The sequence below is a fragment of the Rhea americana genome, unplaced genomic scaffold (assembly GCF_003343005.1).
Source record: "Rhea americana isolate MKP2758 unplaced genomic scaffold, rheAme1 scaffold_157, whole genome shotgun sequence".
Taxonomy (NCBI): Eukaryota; Metazoa; Chordata; class Aves; order Rheiformes; family Rheidae; genus Rhea; species Rhea americana.
In genome coordinates this window covers 626,459-645,156 of record NW_028185672.1, presented here as the reverse complement: position 1 = coordinate 645,156, position 18,698 = coordinate 626,459, and the positions used below count along the sequence as shown (strand labels likewise).

Sequence of the window (18,698 nt, the reverse complement as noted above, 5' to 3'; positions counted from 1 at the left end):
TTGTTACGCAGGACTGCATATAAAGCYGAATATTATCTGAGCCAAAATCATGCATAACAGTTATTCTCTTTCTAGACTTAGTAAGCTAGTAAGCGCAGTATCCCTGCTGCAGTATCCCTGTTTTTTTCGTACCTGTAGATCCTTCCAGTGGACTGCTGAGTCAACTTAAAGCATCAAGTTCAGAATAGTTTGGCATCCATTGCACACAGCATGGGGAGTAAACAGGAGGAGCTGGAGATCTGTGYGCGGTCACAGGGACATGATCTCATTGCAGTTACAGAGACGTGGTGGGATAGCTCACATGACTGGAATGCTGTCATGGATGGCTACCTGCTTTTTAGGAAAGCCAGGCCAGGAAGGCAAAGTGGTGGAGTTGCTGTTTATGTGAGACCGCAACTGGGGTGTATCGAGCTCTGCCTAGGGACGGATGAAGAACGAGTAGGGAGCTTATGGGTAAGGATTAAAGGGCAGGCTAACATGGGGGCACTGCTGTAGGTGTTTACGGCAGGCCACCTGACCAGGAAGAGCAAGTCGATGAGGCCTGCTACAGACAGCTGGAAGTAGCCTCACAGTCRCAGATCCTGAGTTCTCATGGGGGACTTCAACCACCCTGACAGCTGCTGGGAGGACAACACAGCTAGGCACAAACAGTGCAGGAGGCTCCTGCACAGCATCAGCGATAACTTTTGACACAGGTGCTGGAGGAGCCGATGAGGGGAGGTGTGCTGCTGGACCTTGTACTGACAAGCAAAGAACCGGTTGGGGACGTGAAAGTTGGGGGCAGCCTTGGCTGCAGTGACCTTGAGATGGGGTTCAGGATCCTGCATGGAGGAAGCAGGGCAGTAAGTAGGATCGCAGCCCTGGACTTCAGGAGAGCAAACTTTGGCCTCTTCAGGGACCTACTCGGAGGAGTCCYGTGGGTTAGGGTCCTAGAAGGAAGGAGGGGTCCAAGAGAGCTGGTTAACAATCAAGCACTGCTTTGTCCAAGCTCAAGATCGATGTGTCCCTATGAGCGAGAAGTCAGGCAAAGGGGGCAGGAGACCTGCATGGGTGAGCAAGGAGCTCCTGGCAAAACTCAAACAGAAGGAGGAAAGGCACAAAGTGCGGAAGASGGGACAGGCCACTTGGGAGGAATATAGAAACGCTGTCAGAGTACGCAGGGATGCGAYGAGGAAGGCTAAGGCCCRTTTGGAGTTAAATCTGTCAGGAGACGTCAAGGACAACAAGCGGGGTTTCTTCAACTCTACGAGTGGCGAAAGGAAGACTAGGGAGAACGTGGGCCTGCTGCTGAATGGGGTGGGGACCCTGGCGACGAAGGGTACAGAGAAGGCAGCGTTACCGAATGCTGCCTTTGCTTCGGCCTTTGCTGCTGAGGGCAGCCATCGGGAATCGCAGAGCCTGGAGATGAGAGAGAAAGTCTGGAGAAAGACATACTTTCCCTTGGTCGATGGGATGCAAGCAGGAGTGCTGAGGGAGCTGGCAGATGTTTTGCTAGGCCATTCTCCATCATCTTTGACAGGTCATGGAGAACAGGAGAGGTRCCTGAGAACTGGAAGAAAGCCAGTGTCACTCCAGTCTTCAAAAAGGGCAAAAAGCAGGATCCAGGAAATTACAGGCCAGTCAGCCTTACCTCCATCCCTGGAAAGGTGATGGAACAGCTCATCCTGGATGGCATCTCTAAGCACATGGAGGAAAAAAAGGTGATCCGCAATAGTCAGCTTCTCTCCCAGTTTCCTTTATTCATTTTTCTTCCCACATACTCTTTAACAACTCTGCCTCCAGTATAGGAATGCAAAGAACCACACTCTAAGCTATGGTGAAAGTAAAAGTGTCCGAAGAGTTAATTTGTCTGACCCAGGAAAAAAATTTGTCGTGACTCCACATCTGGCAATTGATTTAATAGTGTAGGTGYAAACAAGACATATCAGCTAAGTACCTCAGAAAATCCTTCTATCACTAAGAGAGCCATCTAATACAACACTGTATCACCAGCTACAGACAATCGCTCTTCTCCAGCCTAAGGTTGCAGTTTAATGTGCATTTTAAGTTAACAGTGATATTTAAAAAGTATTTTTTTTCTGCTTTCTGATCTCAGTTACCAAATACCCCATTGCCACCATCACTCCCTGCATGGTGGTGACATAAGTACAGTGAATCAAATCAAGGTCAATTTATCCAGCTGTTGGTTATTTTTTGACCATGTAACTCCCTGACTATCAGAAGCCCTGAAGCATAGGGTTAATAAACTAGAAAGATGGTATGAAAAACAGGAGGTACAACAGCTTTTCATAATTCCTTAAAAATACTAAGGCATTAGGTGCATAGAACTCATTTCAGAAGCTTGATTTTTTTAGTCATCGTTTGTCTTCTTTTTGTCTAAATCCATTTAGCTCACCTCAGACTTGTTCTGAAAACTTGTAAGTCTGCGTTACTGTTTCACATTAGCATTTTTAAATATCTCAAAGACTGCCAAATCATTTTATGAATCCATTCATCAAGTATGTTTTAATCAGAGATTAAAGACTACATGAACTGTAGGCAGAAAGGTGGAGCCTAAACAACAACTCTGGGAACAGCAGCAGCCCTGCATCTCATGAGCAAGATCACAGGTAGAAGGATAAAATCATAGAATCATAAGGGTGGAAGGGACATCTGGAGATCATCTAGTCCAACCCTCAAGCACAGCCCCATACAGGGATTGAACCCACAACCTTGGCATTAGCAGCACCACACTCTAACCAACCGAGCTAAACCTGCTAATGTTAAAATGATATGGAAAAGCTAAGTATTGCAGTCTAGCACAAAAAGAATGTATAACTGTCACATCAGAAAGGAAAAAACTTATAGTGAAAAAAGATTTGTATTAACAAATTAAGAAAAATTTCAGTGCTATGCATACTCTGATTTAACTCTCATCAGAGTTAATGTGAATGGAAATCATAAGCATAAATTTCTATGAATCAAGATGCAAAAATCTTACTTTTTTTCCTCCCCTCTTTTACAGGCTCCTATAATGTAAAAGATTTCAAAAGAAAAGAAACAGTTTTGATAATAAGATCAAACTGCTTTCCATATCACATCTATCCTTAAAAAGTAAAGACAGAAATGATAACTTCTTATTTCATTCTGGAGGAAAGCTCTCTTAACATGTGACTAATGAAAATACAAAAAGACTTACATTACTGTGCACAATGTTGCACTTACAGCAGAAAAATGACATTAGTTTCCTCTTTCAGATAAAATGGCTGACGGTTTGTTGCCAACAATGCATATTTTACAGGGTGCCTTACTTTCCTCTGAACAATGCTCCTTAGACAGAATATTCACGGAAAATGAAACTTTAATTCCTGGATTTCAATACTTCAGGTAATAAAAAGGTTACGAACATTTCTTGGCAGTCATTTCTGTTGGCAGTTGACCTTTTTAATTCCCAGCTTTTCCCTGTAGTCCTGTCTAATAAAAAATAAATAAATAAAACTTCTTCCCTCTCCTTCTCAGCTCCTGTTAATCTGTTTCCCATGCTCTTGCTCTCAAAGGTCCATTACTCCCAAGTCTCCCGTAAACTTCTTTTGAAACTGATGCTTAATCATTTCCTTTTCCACATTACCTGCAGTGAACTTCATCCCATACTTAACCCCAGTTTTGTTACATCCAGCTCTTTCTTGCTAATTATCAATGCTTCATAATCCTCCCCGTTTTCTTACTGGAGCACAGGCTTTGGTACCGTAAGTCCTAACCATTTATCATCCTCGTTCTTTTCTGGATCAGTTCTCCCACTTCCCTGTACGTCCACCCCCTCCACTCCAATAGGGAGTGGGATTCCAAAAGTATCTGCCAAGTCTGCAGATCTGTAAAAAGAATTTCATTTAGCTAAGCACTCCATCTCACTATTCATTTACTTTAGTTGATACAAGATAAATTTCAAAATGCTTACTTTGGGATAATTTCTTTAAAATTTATTCCAAACACTTAAAATTTGATCATTTCAAGTCATAGTAACTAAGTCAAGCTGGTGGGTTTTGTTTTTCCCCCTAAAATACAATATGCCAAAAGAGATGCCAGGAGATTTTTCATGCAAATACAAAATTCTAATTTTGTCAGTCAAAGCTAAACTGATTTCACTTAATACATTATAAAAAGTTACTGGGTGAAGAATCACGTAGGAGTCACTTTTAGTAGACAACATGAGTTCTGCCACAGTGCTGTCTATTTTACAGTAAGGTGGATGTGTGGGAGTAACTGAAAACATGCACATGAATAAAAAACGATTAATTGAGAAAAATGGAAGTGCCCAAGAAATTTCACCCTGAGCAAACACCAGAACTGCACTTTGGTAAACAATCTTCCACTAGCCTTGTATCGATTAAAACTCACCATTCCATTTCAAATATTTAAGATCCTGAGGCAGGCTGTTTATAAACATCTTGACTTCCCTCCTCAGGTTTTCTTTGGCATCAAACACTGCATTTTAAATGGAGTAATTCATTGCATGGCATTGCTTCTACTACTTCTCAGGTGCCATGGTTCCTACAACTGACAATCAGTCTTGGATTGTAACAGCTATCCAGACTGTTTTTGTAACTATAAACCCTAGACAAGTATCTGACCTCATTATTCTTCAAAATCAAGGAAGCTTCTCAAAGGACAAGAATACAAAATACATTTCTTTCTGTATCAAGATTTCAATTACAAATACACACATTTCTATCCAGGTAAATTCCAAACTTAAGATAGTATTAATTTCAGAGAAGTTCGTGGTTTTGTGCATTTTTTTTTTTAAATAATGAAAACACCTCTTCTATGAGCTACAAAAATTTAGAAAATAAAACTAAGACATTCACTAAACCTAAATTACTTGAATGAATTTTAATTTTGCTGAACAAATGGTATGAATGCATATTATCTTTGAATTAGAAAGATGTGCTCTAATGTTCCATTCCTTTTTTAAAGGATATATCTTTGCCTCTTTCTCCTTTATAAGGTGGATTAATCCAGATAACTATTCCCAAACCTAACTTCCATATGCCTATCAGTAACATACTATGCTAAATGTGAACTTGAGTCTTTAAATTAGCTGGTTTCAAATCAGAAAACACTCTTGTTCTAAATGGCAAGCTTTTCAGGTCTGCAGCCAGCTTTCCAGCTGCTGACACATCCTTAACCAAGCATTCATTTAGCCTTGCCTCCAGCAACCCACCAGGCAGGACAGGGAGGACTGTAAACACAACAACCAAACAAGAGAAGCAGCTGAGCTCCTCTCCCCATTAAGTTCCTTTATACCAAACAACATGGGATCAAAGGCATGGAAGAAGGACCCTGCCCCAAACTGCTATGGGAGATGGGAAGAAATATTTATTGTGTGCTTATTCTCACATAAACAAAAGAATAGTAAGAGGCAACCCATGGAGAAGCATGCTGGAGAACTCTTACGATGAGACGCTTCTTGGCCACATTACTTGAAAGACCTATCAAAACAGCAAGGCTAATAAACACAATGGGAAATGATTTGCAAAATGAAGGATAGGAGCTAAATTAGTCACTCTACCAACAAGACTGGGCCAATTCACAACTTCTATTTTCATAAAAACCAAGTGAGCACAAACTGCCTGCGAATCATCTGACCTACACGATGAATAACCAAGACACTGTTTCATTTATATTCTCTTGCCATAAATTCCAACTTCAGTGAATTTTCTCTTAATTCACTCTTTCAGAAAAGTCACCTGCCTCTTACTGTTTTCCTGTTATACATATTTGGACATACTAGCCTGAGAAATACTACAGCTGCAAAAATACTGTCAGCTCTACGTGTACCTCTCAATATAAAAACGTGACAACAGTCTTCCAGTGCATAAAAGTAACTGAAATCACTTTTTTTTATTAAGAATTATTTTCTGATACCAATTTAAGTTAGAAAGATTTTAAAATATCTTATTCATTACATAAAGACCCTTCTTGTATTTTAAATACAATAGTGCTAGTTGAAGTCAGGATATTAAGGTCAGCCACAYCAGCTCACCTAGCCTAGTAACTTGTGTCCGACAGTGATGGCTCTCAGGGTCCACTGATTTCTTGTCTCTTCTGCAGTGAGAAAGAGATCCTAGTACATACATGCAGAGAGCACACTGGGATGCATTACCTCTTTTGGCTCCTCCACAACCTCTTGTTAAGGTCCTCGTGGCTACCCACCATCTCTCCCACTGGCACACTATGTGAGTTGGGAGACCAATAGGAGGTGTCAAAGGAGCTCTTTTCAGTATTCCCTGTAGTTTCCTGTCTCTACATTTTAACCTCTTACTCTTATCTCTCCCCACCCCATTCCTCTTTTTTTAATTTTAATCTTCTGAACTCATTTGGGTTTTTTTTTTCATTTGGGTATTTTTCTTAGTCTTGGTATGGGGGGAAAAAAGGGGGAAGGAGACATTATTTCAGTCAAAACTAACACGCCAATTTAAAGAAGCAGTATCCACAGCAGACACCAAAGTCAAAACCAGATCAAATATATAAGCTATTTCCCCACGCACTGTCCCAGCCGCTAAGTAATTTTTCCCACGGGGGGGCTACCTAAATTAGATGTGGTCTGCCTAATCAGTAACGCTCAGTGGAGCTCTCTTCCAGGTACTAATTTGTCAGGAGTGTTGCAGCAATGCCTGGGAACCCCAGTCCCTGACCAGCAAATAGCTACGCTAGAACTTACACACAGAACAGAGAGGTAGTCCTGATCCGAAGAAGCTAAGATCTCAGTGATACAGTGAAGACAGAGATTCTCCTGTATACAGCTTCTTCAAGTATTTGCTAGAAAGGCTGGATACAGATCATACACAAGACTGATACTCTTATCCAAAACTTACTCTCTTTGTCAGCACCTGCTTATTGCAGCTATGTCATGTGACATCTCATTCTATAAGAGACTCATTTGCTGACCAAAAAAAAGAAAAAAGAAAAAAAAGAAAAAAAAGAAAAAGGAAAAAAGGTATACTATGTCCAGATTGTAGAGCTGCTCCTCCTTCCCTACCCTGGACCCTTCCCATACATCTGCACAATACGTACTCTGTCACTACAACATCGTAAGTCCTTCCATCAACTCAAAGAGGAAGGAATAAAGAAAAACATGTAATGCTATATTAGAAGATATTTATTCATGTTTAACATTTTCATCAAGGACCTGGATGATGAGACAGAGTGCAACCTTCGCAAGTCTGCAGATGATGCAAAACTAGCAGGAGTGGCTGAAACAGTGAGTGGTTGTGCTGCCATTCAGAGGGACCACAATAGCTGGAGAAATAGGCAAAACAAGAGTGTCACAGAGTCAAAACAAGGGGAAATGCCAACTCCTGCACTAAGGGAGGAATATCACATGTACCAGTACAGGCAGATACAGTACAGGAAAATAAAGGGGGGGGGGAGAACAAAACAAAAGAGCAAACAAAAAAACCCAGTATTTTTAAACTGTAAGAGTGATGCTCAGAGAGGTTGCTGTCACCATTCTTTGAGATATTCAAAACCCAACTGGACATGGCCCTAGGGAACTTGTTCTGGCTGGTCTTGCTTTGAGCGGAGGTGTGTGGGACTAGGAGATCTCCAAAGCGGCCCTCCAACCACAACTCTTCTGTGATTCCACTACTGATTAAAATTCAGTAAGAACTGACAAGGAATATTGATTTGATTTGTTGGAGGACTGTTTAATCTTTGCTAAAACCCTGACCTCTCCTACACTCCCATGGCTTGGCAGGCAGCGAACAGAAGGTAAAGATCTTCATCACAAGTGAGGTGTCTCTTTAGCCATAGCATATGGGTGGTGACACACAGATCTCAGTAGCCTGCATGTACAGACTGAAGACCACAGAATAGGCTTTGCCAACAATACTGCATAACAGTATTTGCTTGATTTCAGAACATGTTTGTGGAAAACATAATGGTGAATAGGAAATTAAAACATGCAAGTCAAAATAGAAAAAAAACACAACTTTTTTCCTGAACAAATAAAGTTATGTACTTAAACAGAGACCACTATTTCAGGTTTTAACACTTCACCAGATATTTCTGCATAGAAGGCAATCTTTCACTTCATACAGGAAAATAAATCCTTAGAAATAATGTAATCACCTCAAGAGGAGGAGCAGCTTCAGAACAAGCTGCCTACTTATCTTAATGTGATGTAGCAAGCCTAACAGAGAACTGTCTTTTGTCATAAAAACCCCATGAACTGAATGCAACAGTATTTGCTTACAAATCTCAACACGCTACAAAACATTCAGGAAAAATATGAAAACAGAAAAAAAAAAAAAACATTATAGAGGACAACTATCTGTAGTTTTAAAAGTCCAGTCACCTGTAAATTAATTCAGACAATATTTATAACAAGTACTGTTATGTTTGAACTTTTGAGGAAAATAATCACATAGTCAACTGAGCAAATTATGTTCTATTTTCACTCTGCAACACATTCATCCACTACCACRTTTACTCTGAAATTTACAACCGCTAATACCTCAATTCACCTTCTACCTATATTAACATAAATGTGTTCAATTTGAAAAACTATACCAATRTTAAAACTATTGTTTACCCTCTTCTGGACCATAACAATTGTGTCCTTATAGAACTGCATAGTACATTAGAGCATAAGTATTTATTCATGTAATTTCTGTTAGCTACATCTCAAGAATGAATTTGAAGTGTATAATGATTACAATTTGATTTTTTTTTTTTTTTTTTAAGTATTCTTAATATGCTAAGAAACGCATATTACACAACAGAATCTCCCACAAGGTATTTAGCTGAAAAGCTTCTAGTTAACTTGACCTAAAAAACCACAGACAAAATGCTTAAATCCCAGCTCAACATTTCAAGCTTTATTATAGTTAGAGCATCCGAAAGGTGCTTTCTCTGTGCCAAATTAAGCAAATGAGGCCCCAAAGTACTACTTACCTGCAATCAGTGGCTTAATCCTATTTAGATAGCACTGGGTTTTTTCCTTAATCTAAACAGACCTGACAGTTCTTGCTTTAAGTGGCTTTCACAGTTTCCTCTAGAAAGAGGCAAAACACCATATTCTTTGCAAATGAAGAAATCTTGTTACGTTAGTACAATGCTAGTTATAAATGAAGGCTGTCAAGTACACTTCACATGAAGGGTGAACTGCAGCCCTACAGGGTTTGCTTGAACAGTTCAGTAAGAATTGATGTTGCTAAATATTCTCCCTTGAGAAGATCAACACAGCAAAAATGAATTTGAATTAAGTAGAAATCTCATAATTCAATGACAGAACAAAACCTAAAGCCTATTTAACAACAGAAAAGAAATTGTGTGAACATCACAGATACTAGAGGTAATATATGTACAGAGTTTTAACAACAGGTTGCAGTTATTCAGAGAAACATAACCTTGTTAGTCCTAAAGAAGGTTGTCTAGAGGTTATTAAAGGTGCATGGACATCCTGTTTTACTGGTTTGTATTTTTGTAACACTTTTTTAATATCTGAAAAAGGTTGCTTTGGCTTTTTTGGATCTGAACTGAAACCCTGAGCACTCAAGTCCTCTCCATAACTTTTAATTCACTGCCTTCCTAGCAAAGGCTGTCAAAGGAGAAGCTTATTTGCTGTTAAGACATCAGTCATTAGTGTGTTTACAGCCTGCAGATGGAGAAAGAGTGTATCCATCAGCTGGGATGTCTCAAGTCTTTACAGATCACATTTACAGCCACAAAACCAGCCACCTTTAATTCCACTTTTAAGCCTACTGCTCACCCACTTAAGCTCATAAGACATTCAATTTATMTATTTTTGATGGCATCCTCCAGCCAACATGTTGGCCACCAGATTACATAAAATTTCAGCTTCCAAATAGACTCTGCTTTGGATGCTCCATAAAAATTGCTGGGAGGTATGAAGCAGAAGATCAAGCTCGTACTCAGGGAGAAAAGACTAGGAGAAAATAATGGAAAAATTGGGAACAAATATCAAAATCACTTTGATTTTATCTAGATTAGCAGCCAACCTTATTTTACCTCATCAAATACCAGCAAAACATCATGTTATCTGGTGCAGAGAAGATGAATATAGCAAAACCATTTTAGCTCTTACTCTTCTGCTCCTCTAGCAGCCTCAGATGTACATGTAGTGAAACCCATGGGGGCACAGAACCCTATTGTTTCTCCTGTGACATAGCAGCTGGGGCAGGAGAACCAATGCTTGATAACAGGATTACTCAAATATTAATGAAGCCAGAGTGTGTACTGCAAACCTTTTCATGAGTTGCAGACTTCGCTACTACTTCATTACATCCAATAAAAAAGGCGAGGGATAGATCTGAACACATTGGCTTGGATAATTGCTCTGCAAGTGCAGAGAAACACTGGAAGTGCACCTTCTACAGTACACTAGCAACCTGATTATTAGTTGCTAGTTACCCCACATCATCTAGACACAGTGACTCACACAATATATTCAAGACAACTTACTAAAAATTTGATACCACTGCTAATTAGATAGATAATAATTAAAAACAGACATTCTGAAGAGGGGCCATAACATATTTCCATTAAAGTGACCTATATTTTGCTGTTCTGTTCCCCCAGAAGATATGGTAAGAATTTCAGTCATTTGTAGCTCATTTTTTTTGCTAGTATTTCACTATTTCTGTGCCAGTTATTCACCTTTATGTCCTTCCAAAGTTACAAACAGCTCCCTCTACACTAAAGTAGTAGTTGATCATTAATTTTACAAATTTTCTGTTTAATCTCCCATATGACTGACAAATTCAGCTCCCTCCTATTATCAAATCAAATCCTGCGACAGCGCATGAAATATTACCCTGTATTCCAACAGTTTTTATATATACTTATTGATGTATACTATTAAATGGTAGATAATCAAAGTATCCTTACATAACAAACATAGTGCAAATAAAATGTAAGGAAAAATGTAAGGAAAAAAATAAAATATAATAAATCTATAAAATGGTATGAAGAAAGACAACATGTGCTCTTTTGGCAACAGCAATTACTCCAGCGCATGATACGCAGTGTGAGAGAAAGCACGAATTCAATTGTTAGACAGTTTGACAAGCAGCTAATGAAAACTTGCATAACTGTCAAAGTTGAGGAAAAGAGCTGAGGTAACCTTAAGACCTTGAACTGGAAACAAACTCTAATACACTGAAATCATGGGAAAGATGCAAAAAATCGTACAGTCAAACCCACAATGCGCAAAAAGAACTTGTGCAATCCTATTTGGAATGACACAAGTAGGCAAGGCTGCCTCACTTCAGGCAAAAAAAGAGGAAGATACAGCACTGTGACAAGCACAAAAATTTCTGCCTGTAGAGATGAAAACCACAGGCTGTATCTGAATCTAAGATAGGAAGAACTGGCAATATTTAGACATGATTCATATACACGAAACTCAAGAAAAATTGGTGCTCAAGGCAGTGTCCAAAGATAGGAGGCCTACAGAACATAGAGGGTAACGGTAACACTAATCCACAGAGAAAGGAAAAAGCAGAAAGATTAGGATCCTTTTCCTCATGCAGATCATAGGTTGATAGCCAGGTGCATACAGGGGAGCAGTCACAAAGATAACCAAATACTGTCTTTCTAATGGAGAGACACGGAGGCAGAAAGGCAGGTTTGTGACTGTCAAAACAGTTACGGATTGTCTCATTCTACCGCATGTATTCAGTTATATTTCTAGTCAGATTAAAAACAGATGCACATGTATGCATACCGCACAGTACAGCTCACACGCTGAACTTAAGCATTCTGATCTACCATCTCCAACAGTCTCCTGTATTTTTTTTATCCTGTTGTTACCTACAGCTACTTTCATTCATGTCTTCCTCTAAGATCATTCAGTTCAAGCAACTGACTAGGACTTAAGTTACCATCTCAAAATCCCTATTAGAAGCTTTTTTATTATTATTATTTCATTTCCTTTTTATTACTGGTAATGACATCTGAGACAGTCATTGTTCCGCATCAACCACTATTATGAAAACTGACAGATAGCTTTTTGTTGCTCAAGTTATCCTCAATTTCTCCTGTTCATTTTATTTGTTCTAGCACAACTACTCATTTTTCCCTGGAGTTCTGTCTCTAGAGGCTCTTCAAGAATTTACTCGCAGTGATTTGGGGGTCTGACCACACTATTCTCAGCTTTATTTCCATTAATCACATTCTCTCCTATCAGCAGTCAAGGTTTATATTCTTCTCACTGGTTTTGTATGGTTGCAGTGTTTCATATTTCAGGCCATTCTTTCACCATGTTGTCTTGCATTTTTCTTGCATTTCTAATTTCTTTCTTTTTGCCTATCCTACACATTGAGAAAGAAGGAGAACCTGAGTGGAGAACAGAGAGGTCAGCTACAGCCTCTGCCAGCCTTGTCAGGCATAGTTAACTAGTCTCCATGTCTAAATATTTAAGTTGTAAATGCCAACTTAATCATTTGAACATTTTAATGACCAGACTTTCTATGGCAGTATGAATCCCTTTAATTTGCATCAGTTTCAACCATGTTTATTTGAAAAGGTTCTATTATAGTGCATGGGCTAATCAACATTTAACTGTTCCAAAAACGTGTCCTGAATTTCAGTTTTAATCTTTTGCATTACTATGTAATACAAAAGTCTAAAACTATTCTTAGTCGAATATTGACATCTTGCGGCATTAATCAGTCACTACAAGAACAACTGCTTCAAAATATATACTCAGATTAGAAATACATGTAATTAGTAATCTGAGTAGTTAATCTAATGAGTCTGTTTCAGTTCAGCTCTTTGTTTACAAGGCTGCGAAGTGCACACATTTACACAGAGTTTTTTTGAAACATTTTTTTTCACCTTACACCTTGATTTTAAAAACATTGCTCTTTCTCAGTTCCTAAATTCCTTTCAGTATCTCAAAAATGAATTCATTTCACTTCTGGGGGAGTTGGTGACCACTCTTTGTAGGTTAGATTCATGTTCTCAATATTCATGAGTTCCACACAGCCAAGGTTTTACCTAAAATCTTGGGAAATAGCACTGTCAATCACATAAGAAATATTCTGCGCAGTGAGTAGTTTAGGAGGAATAAGTTTATCAGATGCTAATGTCTGCCTTTTTTCTTTCCTTTTTTTTTTTTTTTTTTTTTTTTGCCCCCTCATAGCCTGTAAAAGTCTAGCTTCTCCTCAGTTCTTCTGGCTCTTGAAGCCTTTTAGCCACTCAGCAGAAGAATCCCACACTATTTACCAGCAACAAAAAGAAAAGTAACAGAGTCTTGAAAGACCTTCTTCAATTTGTGAGGAAAGGGCATCTTACAAGCTACAAAGCTTCTTCAGTGCAACACGACTTCTGAATGACAGGAGAAAATGGGAATTGTAGCTACTACTACTTGGTGCCACAGAACCAAACTGGAAAGCAATGCTGCCCTCATCAGGGGAAAACAGGTAATCTCAAATGAACTTGCAATCAGTTAAACATTTTCAGGTAACTTTCTTCTAAACAAAATGAATACAAATATCCACAGAAGACAGGGATTAATGATTTCCTAGGCATATGAAAGTTCCTAATTCACTAATATAGACAGGATTGCCAAATACAAGTGGATTAGGTTTCCAATTATTTTTTGTATTTTTTTGTTCAGCAACTCCAGTTCTTTACCTAGCACATAATTATTCTACATTTTGATTATTCACTGGTAACAGTAATCCTACAGTTGATGCGAAAGTTCTTGGTCTGTGACTGTAAAACAAATAAGCATGAGCAATCACGAATAAATTTGTGAGCAATCTTGCTAACAGAAGAAAAAAAATGTATTTCATAATCAAAGAAATGCAAAAAAGTGCCAGATCACAACTCCCCTTCCTTTTCCCCCCTATTTTTACAATTGTTGACCCCAAAGACATTGTCAGCTTCTCATTTGCACTGTAAACATACGGCTAAAAAGAATGAAGTGCTAAGGCATGATCCTAGCCAACTATTTAAATGAAAGCAAATATCTACTTAATAGCTTGGGCCTAATGACCCAAACAAGGTTTATAGGCTTGAGGTGGGTTAATAAGCTTTTTAGGGCAGGAAGTACAACTGCATCATGCTCTGTATGCCTACATAAAAACACCACCTTTAAATGTCAGGATGTTGTGGTTTTGAAAAATATGATATTACTCATTCATATTAGGATATTCACTTATATTTGGATATGCATTCATACAGAAATATGCTGTAACTATATGCTTTAATTGTATTACAATTTCTYCTCCTATCTAGTCATTGAACAACATCTTTACCTTGTACCACTGCATATAGTAATTCTGTGGTTTTTAAAAAATCAAGTTTTTAACTGACAAAGATTTTACATTACTGTGCTAGATCATCTGGCAAACTGGCAAAACTCTAGAAAAAAAAACATGAGAAAGACTTCTCTTTCTTGAAATTAATTTGTTTACTAGCTGAAAGGCAAGTATAAAATTAATCAGCCAATACTGACAAATCTGAAAAAAATCTGATACTGCTAAGGAAGCAAATAATCCTGTCATTCATTCAGGCGTAGGTAACACATTTTGCATAGGTTACACATAGCAAGTGTCAGAAACAACTGAGCCAAGTAACTCAATTGTTCTTGCAGTTTTAGTGACTATTGCTCAAAGACACCAGGACAGAAGCAAGCCTGCGGTACGCTGGTCACACATCGTAAGAATGCCCTCACTACTGATATAATTGTTCTCCTGCCACCCAAACAGGCACTTGCAAGCCCAGCCACAAAGGATCTTTAGATGACACTTCTAGAAATACAGGTGAAATTTATCCTCACAAAAGACAAACTTCCTGCCATTCTCTAGGGACCTCTTCTTAAGTTATCAATCAGGAACAAATCTCTGCCAGTTTCAAGAGGAAAAGAAATAAGATGTTATATTTAGCAGCAGCCAAAGCAGAAGAGAAGTAGTAGCTGCCTGAGTAATGCCTGTTGCATTTTTATCTGTAAAATTACACAAAAAGAGCTTACAGTCGGAAATCTGACATCAGTTTGGACCAACCAGTTTCAGATCCCTGAAAAATCTGCAAAAATTCTTTCTCACAAAAGGCAGATATTTTCATATCTYTTAGGAAAACCTTTGGTCCTGCACCATGGCTACAGAGTAGCTATTATATAAAGGGGCTTTTTCTTTTCAGATCTATTTATAGATCTGGTTAACAAGACTAAAGAAGAGTAAGAAACATAAGGATTTTTCTTTCAATTAAAGGTTTTCAGACACGAGTACAAAATGAATCTTCCTTTGTTCAGTCAACACATTGAATAAAATATTTCAAACTAATAACACCCATAAAACTCATTTTAAGGATTTCCTTAAGCTAGAAAGAGAAGCACTGCTGTTTCTAGCTTCTCTTACTGAAGTACACATGCATATATGTAAATTACACTCATCTTAAGATGTTTATTCTCACTGGCTATAGAAAAGCAACCTTAAATCAGTCACTTCCTTCTATTTACTTCAGTCACAAGAGGTTTCTAAAGTACTCTTCCATACTTACCTAATCATTTTTAAACTTTCTCAGTTCTACGGAATCTCAGTGGTTCTCATATGAGAATCTTTCCTCTTTCTTGTCTTTTGCTCAGAGTGAAAGCATTTAAGCTTGTCACAAATTTTAAGGGGACCATTTGGATCTTTCAAATTTGCCTCATTAAAAAGAAATTTTTATACAACTTTTGGTCCAAATCTGCTCCAATTAATACCAGGAACAGTTCCATGAAATAACGCAGTAACACGGAAAATGTTGCACAAGAGTGGTGAATTAGGCACTCTACACTGAAGCACAGAAGTAATCATACCAAATTTTGCTACATTTCACTCTCCCTTTGTTTTTATTCTCAGACAAATCAGAGTGTGACTGTAAGAACTCTTTGAGAAACTATACAAACCTTTTCATATTTTCACAATCTTGGGGGGGGGGGCAGAGTGGGAGAGTGAGAGGAAAAAAAAAAAGGGGGGGGAAAGAAAAAAGCTTTTTACTTCTGTACCTGAGCCTGGACTACATTTCATGAGCCTGAGCCAATGTTTTGTATTCCCGGGCATTATTTGTAAAGCTGGTGCTTATTATAGTTACAGTAATCACAGAAAAACATACACGTATGAGAATAAACTCACCATGCTGTTCATTTTTGAGGAAGATGAACTTGCTCTCTGCTTTCGTAGACTGTTAAGTTCTTCTGTGTTTCCATCCTTCGGTTTTATGATCAGCCGACTGCTTCCAGCAGTACCTTCTGAAGAGGATCTCAGTCGTTTCTCAATAAATCTCCCTTCTCGGTATGGACTGAAGCTATTGGCAAGATCAACTATGGACAAAGAAGCAATCAGCAATTACCACAAAGAATTATCTTCTACAAATATTTTATTAAGGAGAACACCACTGTGCTTGAAATGCTTAACTGAACGGGAACAGCTAGCAGTGTTACAGCAATAATTATTTAGGTAATTTGGAAAAAGTGGATCTAGCTTATCCAGACCAAAGTGCAACCCAAGGCCACCACTTCAGTGTTCAGCTCCCACTGAGTGTTATGCTCAGTCTACTTCTTCAAGTAATCCAGCTGGACCTTCACTCCTTCCTTTTCTTTCCCTCTTCATTCTAAGACACTTCCAAACTCCTGCCTAGTAAAATCCATCAGAGAAACTATCACTGATGCAAAATCCAACCTGTCTTACCCTGTGTCTCAAAGCAAGTCCAGGTTGTGGTCAGGCAAGCCCCACATTACCATTGCATAAGACAATCATACACATTGGTCTTTGCTTCTGTGCAGCCTTCCTAGGTCAGCCCTAAGTTAGCCAATAACACTGTTTGAATACAGTGAGCAAAAGTTAGGAACCTTTGAAACTCACACCGATATAAGAAAACCTGTGTTATCTTTCATAATCAGACTATGAAAGGAGGCTTATTTCTCTAGTGACGCTTCCTTCTCAAACAATGTAACAATGTAACCCTTTGATGCAAGTTCTTAATAGGCATGCCTCAAAAAAACCCCAGGTTCAGTCTTCAACAAGAGGTGAGAATCAGTACATCTTTAAATCATGTTCCATCACAGAAAACATAGCTACCAACATTGATGGGTTAGTAAACCATGAGACATGAACTCAAAAAACAAAAACAAAACAAAAACACTTGTGTTTCATTTCTGCTCATTATTTTGAATTAAACATGTGCTTGGGAAAGCACAAGTCAGAATTTTTGAACTTTCTAGCACGGGCAACACTACAAAGTAAAAAAAAAAAAATCCAGCTAAACAATTCTTACAGAAAAACTAAGGCCCCTCCTACCCATCCCCATATGACATACCTTTAGAATGGTTTGTTTCACATTCCTGTTGTGTTTTAAATGGCTGAGGTTCAGAATACGATGTAAACTCYGTTACAGGAGTTGTTTCTCTTATGTGCTTAGATAGCGTTCTTTCATCTTGGTCCCCACTTAACCCCCATGCTTTCGGAGAGCACATCTCCGGTTCATCTCTGTGATTCAACACAAATGTCTCTAAACTTGCATTTGCTGAGTTAATTTCTCCTACGTGCCTGGAATCTTTAATAGGTAGTTCATTGGTTTGCAGCAATACTTGTGTTTGATTAGCAGCAGAGGTTTTGAATAAGGTACTAGATTCAGTGCTACATAAGCTTGCATGACTCACAGGAGATACACCAGCAGATTGGCAAGTACTTTCCATGTGATCCATTTCCCTCACATGAGCAGCAGCAGGATTAGAAAAGATCCGAGAGGTAGAGACATTGTGGCCAAAATCCTCTGCGAGCAGCACTCCATTTCCACTGATAGGCAGAGCATCAACCTCCGAAACAGAATCCTCTGTCAAGGCTACAAACTCTGAGGGGGTCTGGGCTGCTGTGAGGTCAGCAGAAAGCAGTGGGGACTGCAGTGAACTTCCCGCACATTCGGTCGTCTCAGCAGAACACGGTGGAGAGGACTTCACCATTAGAGGTTCGCTTTCAACGTACGATTTAATCTCCAACAAGCATCCAGACTGTTGCACACATGAAACTGACTGACTCTGTGGAACTGGTTTGGAAAATTTGTAGTGTGATGAAAAAGATTTAGTGAGAAGTTTTCGTGTGGATTGTTTGACAGAGTACCGACTCTGCTCCTCTGCAAAGCCAGAATCATCGCCCTCATTTTTCCCAGAACTTATACAATTTATAAAGACGTTCTTATTAGTTGAGGGCTCCTTTCCCTTTTCAAAATCCTCTGTCAAAGACCTTGTTATCTTCTTGCTACGTGAGCTGCCAAAGCCAACTGAATGCCTCCCTCGGCTTTTAATGTGTTCCTCTAGGCTTAGTTTTTGAAAGCTGCTGAGAGAAGTCTGGGCACCATTTGAGATGTTAACATTTTCGCTAGCAGAGTCAGCCTTCTGCTCACTCCCCTTCCTGTTATGGAAGCTAATGGAAGGAGTACGGAATATACTCCGGCGCTTTCCTGTGCTCCCTGTGCTGGAGTTAGTGCTGGAAGGGGAGGATGTGTGGACACCAACAGAGGAAGGTGAGGAAGGAAGAGAGTCGTGCCTACGGCTGATACTTCTCCTGAATATTGGCAACCGAGATACTAGAGTCGATCTTCTGGATCCGGAGTCCCCCATCAGGGCCTGAGGTATTTGTGGCTCTTGGCAGCCAATAAACTAATCTGGGATAAGAGAGAGAAAGATGAATAATTAAGCTTTGAAGTCCAAGTGA

The 18,698-nt window shown here is 39.0% G+C and overlaps 1 protein-coding gene across 2 annotated transcripts in view; it reads right to left on the bottom strand.

Moving 5' to 3' along the window:
- The window catches only part of CCSER1 (coiled-coil serine rich protein 1), a 686,381-nt gene that overhangs the window by 598,052 nt on the left and 69,631 nt on the right, over window positions 1-18,698 (bottom strand). For both annotated transcript variants that reach the window (XM_085299943.1, XM_085299944.1), the window contains exons 2-3: window positions 17,305-18,648; window positions 16,122-16,309 (exon numbers count right to left, since the gene is read on the bottom strand). In XM_085299943.1, the coding sequence (XP_085156069.1) occupies window positions 16,122-16,309; window positions 17,305-18,604 (1,488 nt within the window). In that variant the 5' untranslated portion in view covers window positions 18,605-18,648. The remainder of the gene's footprint in view (window positions 1-16,121; window positions 16,310-17,304; window positions 18,649-18,698) is intronic.